The 12,452-nt window shown below is 45.5% G+C and overlaps 1 protein-coding gene across 1 annotated transcript; it reads right to left on the bottom strand.

The window, feature by feature from the left end:
- Positions 1 to 4,384: 4,384 nt before the first annotated feature.
- Positions 4,385 to 6,181, bottom strand: FAM181B (family with sequence similarity 181 member B). Its single transcript, XM_059067836.2, has one exon. It carries the CDS (start codon positions 6,112 to 6,114, stop codon positions 4,828 to 4,830), a length of 1,287 nt encoding a protein of 428 aa, XP_058923819.1. The 5' UTR covers positions 6,115 to 6,181; the 3' UTR covers positions 4,385 to 4,827.
- Between the last annotated feature and the right edge of the window lie 6,271 nt (positions 6,182 to 12,452).

Raw genomic sequence — 12,452 nt, 5'->3', positions numbered from 1 at the left:
GAGTGCGTAACAAGTCAGCAGTCTCTGCCACATGCACCCCATTCTGACCAAGCCTGGGCATGAACTGAGCTGCTCAGTCTGTTCCCTAGCATTCTTGGCTGCTGAGAGTCCATCCCTCAAATTGTGGACAGCTTCTAGAGGTTGTGTTACCTCTGTTCAGAGTCCCTTTCCTAGTATTGCCTAAAATGAAATGAAGTGAAATGAAATAAAATATGGCATAGTTACATAAGTCTTGTTTAAGCACGCAAAAAAACCCACAATTTTGTGTGGCCCAATAAATAGGATTTAATTTTGCTTGTCATAGTGTTCATTACTTTATTAGTTTCCTAGGACTGCTAGAACAAAGTGCCACTAATTGGCTTAAAACAATAGAAATGTATTGTTTCACAGTTCTGGAGCCTAGCAGTCTGAAATCAACGTGTCGGTAGGGTCTCTATGAAGGTGCTAGAGAGAGATGCTTCCTTGCTTTTTCTAGATTCTGGTGTTTGTGGGCAACCCTTGGCACTCCTTAGCTTGTAGATGCATCACTCCAGTCACATGGCTGTCTTCTCCCTTTGTATCTTCACATTGTCTTCTCTCTTTGCATCTGTCTCTGTGTCCAAATTTCTCCTTTTTATAAGGACACCAGTCATATTGGAATAGCTCCCACCCTAGTGACCTCATTTTAACTTGATAACCTCTGATTAGGTAAGACCTATTTCCGAATAAGAATAAGGTCACATTCTGAGGCCCTGGGAGTTAGGACTTCAACATATCTTTTTGAGGGAACACAAACCAACCCATAACATTTATTCTAGGTAATAAGTGGATCTTGAGTCCATTGCCAGGAATCTAGCCACATATTCTCCCTCCTTTCTCTCTCTCTCTCTCTCTCTCTCTCTCTCTCTCTCTCTCTCTCTCTCTCTCTCTCTCCTCTCCATCCCTGCCATCACATTCTATGAAAAAATAAATATGGTGTTTCTCAACCTGGAATATATTTCTAGTAACATCACATTTTGTAAGCAAAAAAAAAAAAAAAAACTGCCTATACTATTCATTTAGGAATTAAACTATCGAGTACTTTGTGACATTCCTCAGATTATTTTCCTGTATTGGTTCTTCACTCTCATATTGGCACTAAACATCTCTTGTACCTATAGTCTGAACTGTCCAACTCAATTTTAGATTCATTGAGAACAGGGCTTCTAGTTATTGTTAATCTCACAGAGGAAAATTCTGGTCACAATCTATGGGTGGAATAAATGATTGAAAGCATGTCACAATGTCCTCTATGCCTGCCACCAAACACACTGCTCCAGGCAAAATAACTCTGTCTGGGACAGTCCTAGGCAAGATGGGATGTTTGGTCACCTTAGGACTCAAAATAGTTAAGGTTTAAATAGCAGGTGAGATGGAGGCAAAAAAAAGTGTGGATTCTTTTTCTGAGAGACTCAACTCTAAAGAGAAGAAGATAGAGTAATATACAGAGAAGGAAACAGGGTTGAGTGAATTTTTCACCTCTTTATTCCCCTTCTTTCTTATTTTTTAAACCATGCTGAAGGCTTATTTCTATAATGAAAGGAAAAAGTGAGGATGAGGCTGGAGATATAGGAGACTAAGGATAATTGATGGAGCAGCATTTTGTCCTCATGAAGTAGAAGAGGCAGGATGCTGAGTCCGAGGGTAGGAGAAGGTCCCACCTGCCTGAGAGAAAATCCCATGTGTGAAAGTGGGAATGGGAAATGGAGGGGGATTACAACAGATGCTTTCCATCTTGTCCGCACGCGGAGTGAGGAGAGGGGTGGGGTTGAGGCTTGAACGGAGATGAGCAAAGGCTTGGAAATGTAAGAAAACAGTAAAACACATTCCAAGAACCCAGGAATGCCCAGCTGAGATGGGGAATCCTGAATACACAGCATATAAGGTAATTATTATCACCAGCTAGGCTAAGATCCCCAGCCTGTCCCAAGTCATATAACTATAAGCATATTATAACATATTTCCAGTCTTGAAAAATATCTACCATTGCACTTAAAAAGACTTGTCTATGGGCAAGTGTGTGGCTAGACAGGAGACAAAAATACTTTTAAACAGGCTTCAGGAGAAAATGAAACATGAGAGGAAGCAAAAAATATACTCAGCCTTTGGCAGGACTATTATTAATGGGCACTCCTTACTGTACTGTGGTAAGTGGCACAGTCAGGCATACATGAGCTCAGACTGGAAAGCAACACGGGGAGAAGAGGAATCAGAGATGGGGCAATGTGGAGGCTACATAGGGACCAAGCACACATTCTTGGCATCCTGGATGGTTTGGAACCTTGACATAATGCCAAGACTTGGTTGCCTGGTACTAAGAACTATCTTTCTCTGGTGGTGGGCATTTATACATACCCTATGCCAAATCCTCATGATAACCCTTTGGGATAGTTATCCAATTTTGCCAAGGGGAAGATTTCGTTTCAATACAGTTAGCTAGTCCATGGCTGGTAAATTAGCAGAGATGAGATGTAGCTAAGCTGATTGATTTAGCCCCTCCCTTTGCTCTTCTTACTTTTCACCTAAAACAGTGAGGATAATAACAATACCTAAGCACAAACCTTTGTAAGTATTAAATGAGGTCATGTACGTGAAAGTGCCAGGCACCCCACAGATGCTTATATATTTGTCTAGCATAGTGGTTTTCAACTGGTAGCAATTTTGCCCCCCCCCAGGGGATTTGTGGTAATGGAGATATTTTTGATTGTCACAAGTAGGGGAGTGCTATTGGCATCTAGTGGGTAGAGGCCAGGGATGCTGCTAAACATCCTACTATGCACAGGGCAGTCCCCACAGCAAAGAATTAACCTGCCCAAAATGTCAATGGTGGTAATGTTGAATCCCTGCTAGTAGCATAATGCAGGGGACTGGAAACCGTACACACTAACAAAGCACGGCAGAAGCAAAGCAACTGACAGGTCTCGGTGACAGGACACTTACAGATCTGGATCTTGGACCCACTACTTGCTGTTGACAAGTTATTTAACCTGTGTGAGCCTCACTTTTCAAATGGGGATAACAGCATAAAGTCATTTCAATAAATTAAATAATTGCTGAATAATATTCTGCTAGCACAGTAGAATTAATCATTTGTCACCACCTTGCAATTTAATACACACCAAGTTTCTAAACTTGCAAACGTTCTTTTCATAGTTAACAGGACTCTCTGCTGTATTTCTTGTGGTGCTTTCTTAAGACAGGTTTTATTCAGAAGAAAGTGACTTCGGGATAGCATTGAAAGCTGTCTGCCATGGTTCAGTATCTTGGTTTTTTTCCCAAATTCTTTTCTGAAAAGATCACAATACTTTAGATTTAGGCAAACACTGATCTAGATTTTTAAATCTTTTGCGTAACACTGGGTTTCAACTTTCTCACATGTGGATACTCTTGCAATCTATCTTGGCTGCCTGAACAGAGGCAGCTCTCTCTCCTCTACAACATAACCAGTAGGCAACATCTCGTATTGTTTGGGTGTTGGTCTCTCCGGACATTTTCACCGGCAAGGCTACAGAACTGAAGGGCTCACTTTTTTCTTTCCAGCGGCTCACTTCCCACCCGGTCTTTCAATGATCCTGATATGCCATGAGCCCTCTCTGCCACTTCATGGCTGGTTAAAACATTTCTGATTTTTCCCCAATCTCCCTCTGATGAACGGATCAGACTCCAGGCCCCTTCAGATTCCATTCATCAAAACTGCTATCCAGGGAAGAGTCTCCTTGGGAAACTTCACACCTTCACTATGCCCTTTCATGGAGAGAATGTGGGTATAAGGGTGTGAGAAAGCACAGGGAGGCAGAAACCAACGGGGGGGGGGGCGGGCAGAGTGGAACAGGATGACAGAGGGTAGAGAGAGTGTACAGCTTGTAAGGGAAAGAGCAATCAGCAGGCAAATAGATGGACCAACAAAGAGCATGGGACTTAACAGTCCTAATGGCTTCCATGTGTAGAAAACATTTATATAGGTATATAAAGTATATATACCTGCAGAACCAATCATGCACTGGCCTGGGGGTGGGGTGCTCAAGGCATGTTATGTATTTTCCCTCTGAGCTACCCAACAAGCTGTGAAGAAGTAAAAAGTGGAGGAATATCATCGTCCCCACCCTCTCAGATAAAGAAACTTAGATGCAAAGATGTTATAACTTGCCCAGTCTCCCCCGTTAAAGAGATGGAAGAAAGAAGGGAGCCTGAAAAAACCTAGGAGGAAAAGTGACAGAGACGCATACCCGGGACCAGCACAGGGGAGGTCGGCAGTGCCCACTGGCCTCACGTCCTCAATAACACTCTCACCTAACAAGGCAGAGACCACACAGGAAACCGTCCTCTAAGAAAACACCCAAATCAATAACAACATATCTCTGCTCCATTCTTTTCAATACAGACTTTAATTCATAACGCACTCTAAGGGGAGGGGAGGGGAGGGCCCAGAGCACTGTTCGGAGGGGGCAAGCACACTAAATACACTGACCTTTTGATGAAAAGCTGGAGAAGGGACAGGTGGCTACAGAAGCCACCTCCTGCCCCTTCCGCCATCCCCACCCCATTCCCCAAATCCCGTCTTGATTTCTTGGCTTGTCTGATTCGGTAAGAACCTTCCAACTGCTTTTTTTTTTTTTTTAAACACGAGGCTGTGATTAAAACAACCCCCAACTTCTCTTCATCTTTTTCTTAAGTTTCTTTTATTAACTGAATTTTTAAAATCCGGTTTCAACTCCACGTGCATTTGCCCATCGTTCTCTAGGCGTGGGAGAGACCCAGAGGCGGCCGCCTCCATAGGAGTCTCCACTGGGGGAGAAGGGTACCGCGCAGTCAGTCCCGGTGCGCCCCCTCCTCCCCGGGCGCCCCTTCCCAAATCCCGTCCGGTCTCCAAAGGCTGGAGTACGCCGTGCGGCTGTAGCCCGCGCTGTAGTCGTAGGACACCTGCGGGGGCGGGGGCGGGGGCGGCGGGGGCAGAGCGCAGTCTGAGAAAAAGGGGGAGAAAGAGGCCAAAAGGCCGGGCCCGTCGTCCCCGCCCGGAGAGTCCGCGGCGGCTGGGTACAGGGGGCGCAAGGGCTCGTTCAAGGTCAAGCCACCGCGGGGGGCAGCCAGGGGTGACTTCTTGGTCGTGGGGCCGCCCGGGGCGCTCCAGGGCTCGGGGTACAGTAGGCTTCCCCCCATCGCGGGGGGCGGCTCAAAGAGGCCGGGCTCCAGCTCCGGGGGTCCCCTTAGGACGGCGGCTCCGGTGAGGAGCACATCGAGAGGCTCCGCGGCGAGCAAGACGCCCGCCTCGGTGCCGGCTCCGTAGTCGGGCCCCAGCAGCTCGAAGAACTCCGCGGCCTCGGCGCCCTTCTCCAGGTCGCCCAAGCTCACGCCGGGCCCCGACGGGCCGCACCCGCCGCCTCCCGTCCGGGACGGCTCGGTGAAGAAGGACGGGGGCAGGTTGCGGGCCCGCAGCGGGACCTTCCTGGCGCCGGGGACGACCGAACCCCCTGCGGGGCCGGCCGCGTCTCCTCCCACGCCCCCAGCGCCCGTTCCCACGAGCCCGGCCGCGGGCGCCGCCTCCGCAACCCCGGCAGGATCTGCGGCCCCAGGGACGTGGCTCAGCGAGTCGAAGAGCGCGGCCAGGCTCCGGCTTTGCAGGCTGGCGGCCGCCGCGGCCTGTGACGCCTCCCGCCGGGGGGCCGCCTTGCCGTGGGCCTGGACCGGGACCGTCTGGGCGCTGGCGGCGGCGAGCGGCCGCTTGGCGGGCGTGTCGGCGGCGCCCGGGGAGGGCGGGCCCGGGGGCGCGGCGCCCATGAGGCCGCTGCAGCGCTTGATCTGCTTCTGCAGGTACTTGCGGTGGTTCACCTTCCGCTTCGACTTGCCGGGCTTGTCCAACGCCAGCTTGATGTTGCTGGACGCCGAGTCGATGAAGCTGAGCAGGTCGCGGGTGGCCTCGCGCACGTCCCCGCCCTCGGCGCCCGCCAGCAGCGCGCCCGCCGGTGTCCCGGTCTCCTCGTCCTCGAAACAGCAACCCTTGTCCAGGGCTCCGAAGGCGCCTCCCAGCCCGTCAGGGGAGCCCCCGAAGCCGAAGGGGACGAAGGGGTGCGTGCTGAGGAGCGCCGCCTGGACTGCCATCGCCGCGGCTCCCGGGCGGCCCGCAGCGCCGCCCGTGCGCCCCCGGCCGCTTCCCTCCCGCCGCCCAGGCCCGGCTCCCGCCCAGGCGCGGTGCGCACAGCGCAGCTTCCTCGTTTGGGGCCGGGCTCGCTGCTCGGCCTCCCGGGGGAGCTCATTAGGTCTTGTAAGCGAGGGGCGGAGGGAGGGAGCGCGCGGCGACCGCCCCGGTGGCGAAGGGGAGGGGCTTACTTAGCTGGGCTAAGCCGGGGGTGGGGGTGAGGGGGTCGCTTTTCTAGTTTTCTGGGCTTTCTCAAGCTCATCGCCTTAACCCCTTAGTTTCCCTTCGCCCCGCGCGTTTCTCTTGGCTAGCTCCAACCGCAAGACGTGAGGATGGGATGGCGTGTCCTCAAACTCCAGCTCCGGTACAAACACGCCCTGACGCTGGGCACTCTCCCTGAGGCTGAGAAGGCAAGAGTCCAGACCCATGGGTTTCAGTCCCAGCTCTGGTAACAATAGTAGCCATCAGCTACGGGGAGCTTGCTTATGCCAGGCACTGTCCATGCATTTCCTCATTTAACCTTTGAACAATAGTCCTGTAAAGTACGTATCAGTATTATTATCACCATCTAGCAAATGAGGAAACTGAGCCTTAGAGAGTTTCAGTGATTTGGCCAAAACTATATCCAGTCCAGGCTGACTCCACAGCCATTCCTAAGCCCTTGACAAAACTTATGTTCTCTCTCGGCTTCCTCACCTATCAGATAGGAGAAGGAAACTTGTGTCTCTTCAAGCTCTAGCCCTGGTCTTAAGATTCTAACTCGAGTTCCTGCAGGACTCTCAACTCTGATGCTCTTTCTTCTACCCGTTAATTGTTTATAGCAAACTGAGGCCAGCACTTGACCCATCTTTTATTAGAAGTAGACAGCAGGAGGCAAGGAAGACACTCCCACTAAGCTAGCTGGTGCTTTAGAGAAACAGCCCTGTGTGTGTATAAAACTCTCAGCCTCTTCGGACAAAATATGGACTGGAACCTCTCCCCTAACTGTCATGCTATTTAAGTTGCCCTTTTGGAACTTCTGTTGCATTTCAAGAATCACCTTGAAGTTCATTTAGACTCACTTTCACCTGGGCAAGCTTCTTGGGATAGAGGAAATGAGTAATTTGGCAGAGCATGAAAGAAGATTCAGAAAAGATGGGTTCTGGTCTTAGCCTCACCACTCAATAGCTCTGTGACAGGTTGAAATCCTTGCTCTGATGGGTACATAGCTTCGGGCAAACCAGCTGACCTCTCTCTGCCTTAGCTTACTCATGTTAAATGCAGGTAAGATTGCCCACCTCACAGGGCACTTGTGATCTTTAAAGGAAACATCCTGTGGAAAATCCTTATCTATTGACTGTTCTATAGCCTGTGATGAGTACTTGCCCTTATTTCTCTAAAACACAAAAAGGTGACTGTTTCCTTACATGAACATCTAATATGTGATAGAACACCTCAGTCAGAGGGTGTTCATGAGGATTAAGTGAGGTAACATACATGAAGATGCTGTGTGTGTGATAGTGTTCTCTAAATAAGTTATTATTGTTTAGGTGCAGAGTCTACCCGGGGCAGCAGATACAGACCATCTCTTCCTTCCTTCCTTCCTTCCTTCCTTCCTTCCTTCCTTCCTTCCTTCCTTCCTTCCTTCCTTCCTTCCGTGCCGTGTGCAGTGGAAGCCAGAGTCTTAACCACTGGACTGCCAGGGAAGTCCCTAGACCATCTCTTTCAAAACTCTTTTCTTTAAGCCTCATTTTTCAGGATGTAGCAAAACCATTTTTGAGCACCCTGAAGGTACAGCCTTACCAAAAAGAAAGGGCCAGATGAACACTCATTTGGGAGATGAAGTATTTTTTCCAAACCAACATGCTGAAACAAACTTTTTTTTAACTCAAGTTGGCTCAATTATAATGTACCTTTCATTTGAGTAACACACAAGATTTTGTCCTCCATGACTGGACTGTTTTTTATTGTTGGTGACCTTGCACTCAGAAAATTATGTGGGCTTGTCACTGAGTTGTGTTTCTCCCCCCCTCGGATGTAGATGTCAGCACTTCCCTTTCCCTTTCGGCAGGACCATTCCACTGACCTCTTCGTCTGGCAGCCAAGAGCACTAACTCTTTTTTTTTTTTTTTTTACTTTCTTTGAACTGAGCAGCTCTTACAAATCCCGAGATTGCAGAGGACAATATATTTAACTGACATCTTTAGTCTGAAAAATCTCTCGTAATCCCCACAGAGTTAGCTAAGCCCTCACGTAATCATATTCAAAATAAATAGAATATGAAAATATTAATATGTAAAAGTCTGTTTCCAGATCTTTGGAGTTCTGAGCATCAAAATTGATTTGGCATTAGATGAGGACAGGTTCAAATTCTGGCCTGCCACTTGCTAGGTGAGTGCCCTTGGACAAGTCAGTCTGTCTTCCTAAAGCTCAGTTTCCTCACCTGAAAAATGGAAGTGGTCCTAACTGTTCTCAGAGTCTTTGTGAGAATGAGGTATCCTAAGAGGCAAATAATACCCCTGAATCTTGCTTGCTTTATGTGCTCAATGGAGATCATCTCAGCTCCTCAGGGTTGTTGTGAGATGGTATATATGAAAGTTCCTGGCACAAAATAGCAGCTCAACAAATGCCCATGTTTTTGATTCTTTAGGCTCCACCTACTTCTTACCAACATATCACCCTATAAAATCAGCATCATTTGCTCTTTCTCCCAACGAAGTGAGTGACTATTTCCAAATGAAAGAGAGCAGCTATACTTGCAGGTTATAGAAACAGAAAAAGGCAGTGTAATATCATAGAGAGAGTGCTAAAATTAGAACCAGAGATTGAGACTGGAGTCCAATATACCCTCTCATTATCCAGCTGACTATAAAAATTCACTTAACCTCCTGTACCTCAATATTCCCATCTATAAAATGGGAATAATCATGTGAATCAATTTGATAAGGCTATTGTGAAAATCAGTGAGATAATGGAAATGGAAGTTCTTTGTCAACCATAAAGCTCTGTATACAAATGTAAGATATTCATGGCTTAGAATTTCTATAGCCTGATTCACAAAATTGATCCTTATGCATAAAATATCCATCCAATCACTTATTCATTCAACAGAAAGATACTGACACCAACAATGTGCTCAGCACTGTGCTGGTACTGTGGATACAGAGATAAGAAGCCATGATTCCTACCCTTCCTGGTGGACAGACAGACATGCAAACAAGCCATTGTAATATAATGTGATACTTCTTAATAGAAGTAAATTAAAGGTACAATAATTGATGGGATAAAAGACCTTCAAGTTGACCAGAGGAGTTGGGGAAGCCTGCATGAACAGGTACCATTTGAGCTAAGAATTAAATGATACATTTGAGTGTGCCAAGCAAACAAGCAATATCTCTGGGAACAGCCGGGCAGGGACATGGTCATACGAAAGCAATGGTGTCTATGGAAAACTATAGATAAGAAGGCAACAAAGAGCAACTTCAGCTTGAAATAGCTCTATAACTGAGACCAAAATAAATCCTTAGTGCTTCCAATGTGCAGCTAAATGGCACATGTGGACCCCACCTCATGGTCTCAGTTGCTTCTCCCCTTTCCTTTGGGGAAGAGCTCTATTTCGGATGGAATGAGCTTCAGCAAAGAGGCCAGCTCCTGCCAGCCCATCAGGCCCCTCCTCCTATACCCTGAGCAAGCACGCTCACTTGAGTGGTTTTGACATCAATCCATTTCACTTCCTATGGGGACAAGGGACCTGGCTCCAGCCTGCACTCGGGCCTCTCTGCAGAGCTCCAAACTAGAGCTCTTTTGCCCCGCTGATACCTAATGCTGAGCAAGTGGGATTAGTCTCCTTGGGAACCAAGCCCCCCAGGGACTCAAGGGCTGAACTTGCCCCAAACCATTTGGGAGAATTGAGGTTTCATATTGTTCTTTTACACTTGGATTTCAGGACATTACTTAGACAAAGGCCCACCTGAGAGCTGCCTCCTTTCTTGTGGGTAAATATAGCAGCAGGATCAAAAGCTGACTTACTTATTTTGTTTTCCTCTTTGTAACTTTAATCATATTCCCTGCAGGACAATCTTAGTGCTCAGGGCTGTCAGGAATGCACATTCATGAAGGGAGAAATAATTATGCATCTTTTTTTACTTTCTTTCTCTCTTCCCATACCAACTGCTTGTCAGTCATTATTTTTCAAACCTCAAATAAAACAAATTAATTCCTCAGTATCACCACACAGTTTATAAAGTATCAATTTCATCACAAAATAATGTTGCCTTTCAAATTGTACACTTCCTAAAATGTATCTCTTGTTTTCTTTCTCATCCTTTCCTCCATCCTTCTGGTCCATGTGACATTGACAATGGCTAGTCTGGAGGATCCAAGATGGCGTCATTCACATGACTGCACCTGTGCCTACACATGCTGGCCTATCCAATAGCTGGTGTAAGAGTACTCAGACTTCTTACATGGAGGTTTAGGAATCCCAGAGACAGTGTTGCAATAGGCCCCATGTGGCATCTGTCAGGCTTCTTATGATCTAGCTCCAGAATTCCCAGAACATCATTTTCACTATATTCTATTGGTCAAACGAATTGCTAAGGCCAGTTCAAGAGGAGAGAAATTAGAATCCAGCCCTCAATGGAAGAAATTGCAAATAATTTGTTTGGTATGTCTCTTAAGTCTCTTTTCATCTATATCACCCTCTGCCTTTTGTTTTCTTTGCAACTGGTTTACTGAAGAAACTGGTCATTACCTTGTCATTTTCTCCCACATTCTAGATTTGGTTGGTTGCATCCATCTCCCTGGTATCACTTAATATGTTTCTCTGGCCCCTGTGTTTCCTGAAAATGAGTAGTAGATATAGGGGCTTGGTCAGATTCATGTTCTTTTTTATGCTATAGTGCTCACACACACACACTCACACACACACACACTAAAATATATGCTATAATATTTCCAATGGTTTCAAAATAACAATGCCAATATCCTTAATATAATTACTACAAAGAAACTTATTTTTTCTCCTTTTTTCCATTATTTTGTCCTCAAAACATATCCCACTAGTGATGAACAGTCCAATTACTATGTTTTAAATTCACTTTAAAAAATACTCTCTGTGTGGTTATACCACAAATTCAATACACAGTTAGGTTTATTTGTATTACTTTTCTTTATATAAAATTGCTTTATAAATCTTTAATTTTGTTTTATATATTTTTTAAAATTTACATGATTTCAAAGTCAAAACTATATCACAAGACATATTCAAAGAGAGTTAGCTTCTACTGTGGTCCCCTCCACCCAATTTTCTCCCCCCTTCCTATAGGTAATCTTTGTTGTTGTTTTGTTTTGTTTGGGTTCAGGCTTATTCTTTGTTAGATAATCATATTTTTATTATACATTTTCTTCTTCCTTGTTTTTTTTTACTTAACAGCAATATATCTTCATTCATTTTTTTTATAGTTGTGTAGTATTCCACTGAGTGGATCTACCATAGTTTACTACACCAGTTCTGTTATGATTAAATTACTCGGGTTTTTCTAGACCTTTTATATTACAAATAGTGCTGTGATTAATAGCTTCAATGTAAAACCAAGATCTCCTAACTACTGGTCTGGTGCTCCTTTCATAATATTGATGTAGTTATGAAAATAAGGCATATACTAATTTACATTTCATTCCTTCTTTCATCTATTTAACAAACATTTATTGAACTCAAACTATGCGTCAGGAAGTGGTATGATTTTGGAGGAACATAAAGATGCATAAAGCAGAGTCCTACCTTCAAGGAATTCATGATTTGGTAGACAATGCAGACACATATTCAGCAGAATGCAAAGCCATGTAAAATAAGGTGTAAACAAATCACTGTGAGTTCAATAGAAAGAGAAATCCACTCGGATAAAGGAAATTGGTAAGGAGACATAGGTAATGTGATATTTGAATACAGCAGGAAGAGCAGAATTTCCCAAAGTACATAAAGACAAATAAACACTCGATATAGACTGCATAGAAATTGAGTTCTAATGCTTGTCCTTAGCTAAGATCTTTTCATTTTTACAAGGAGAATGTTTTAATGTACTATTTATTTATATACATTATATATTAGTTAAAATACTGATTTTTCAAATGAGTGTGGATGGCGTTTTCAGTGAGTAATGAGGATTTCTGTGTTCCTGGATATGCATAGGAAAATAGTAGGAGACAACACTAACTGGGCTGGGATTATCAAATGGCAAAAGCCAAGAGACAATGTAAACTCTGTAGTATGTCTCTTTCTTTCCGTATCTCTTGAGATATTGTTGGGCTTGGTTTATGCCAA

The sequence above is a fragment of the Kogia breviceps genome, chromosome 7 (genome assembly GCF_026419965.1).
Source record: "Kogia breviceps isolate mKogBre1 chromosome 7, mKogBre1 haplotype 1, whole genome shotgun sequence".
Taxonomy (NCBI): Eukaryota; Metazoa; Chordata; class Mammalia; order Artiodactyla; family Physeteridae; genus Kogia; species Kogia breviceps.
Note: the sequence above shows the minus strand (reverse complement) of the source record. Positions and strands in the feature narration are given on the sequence as shown.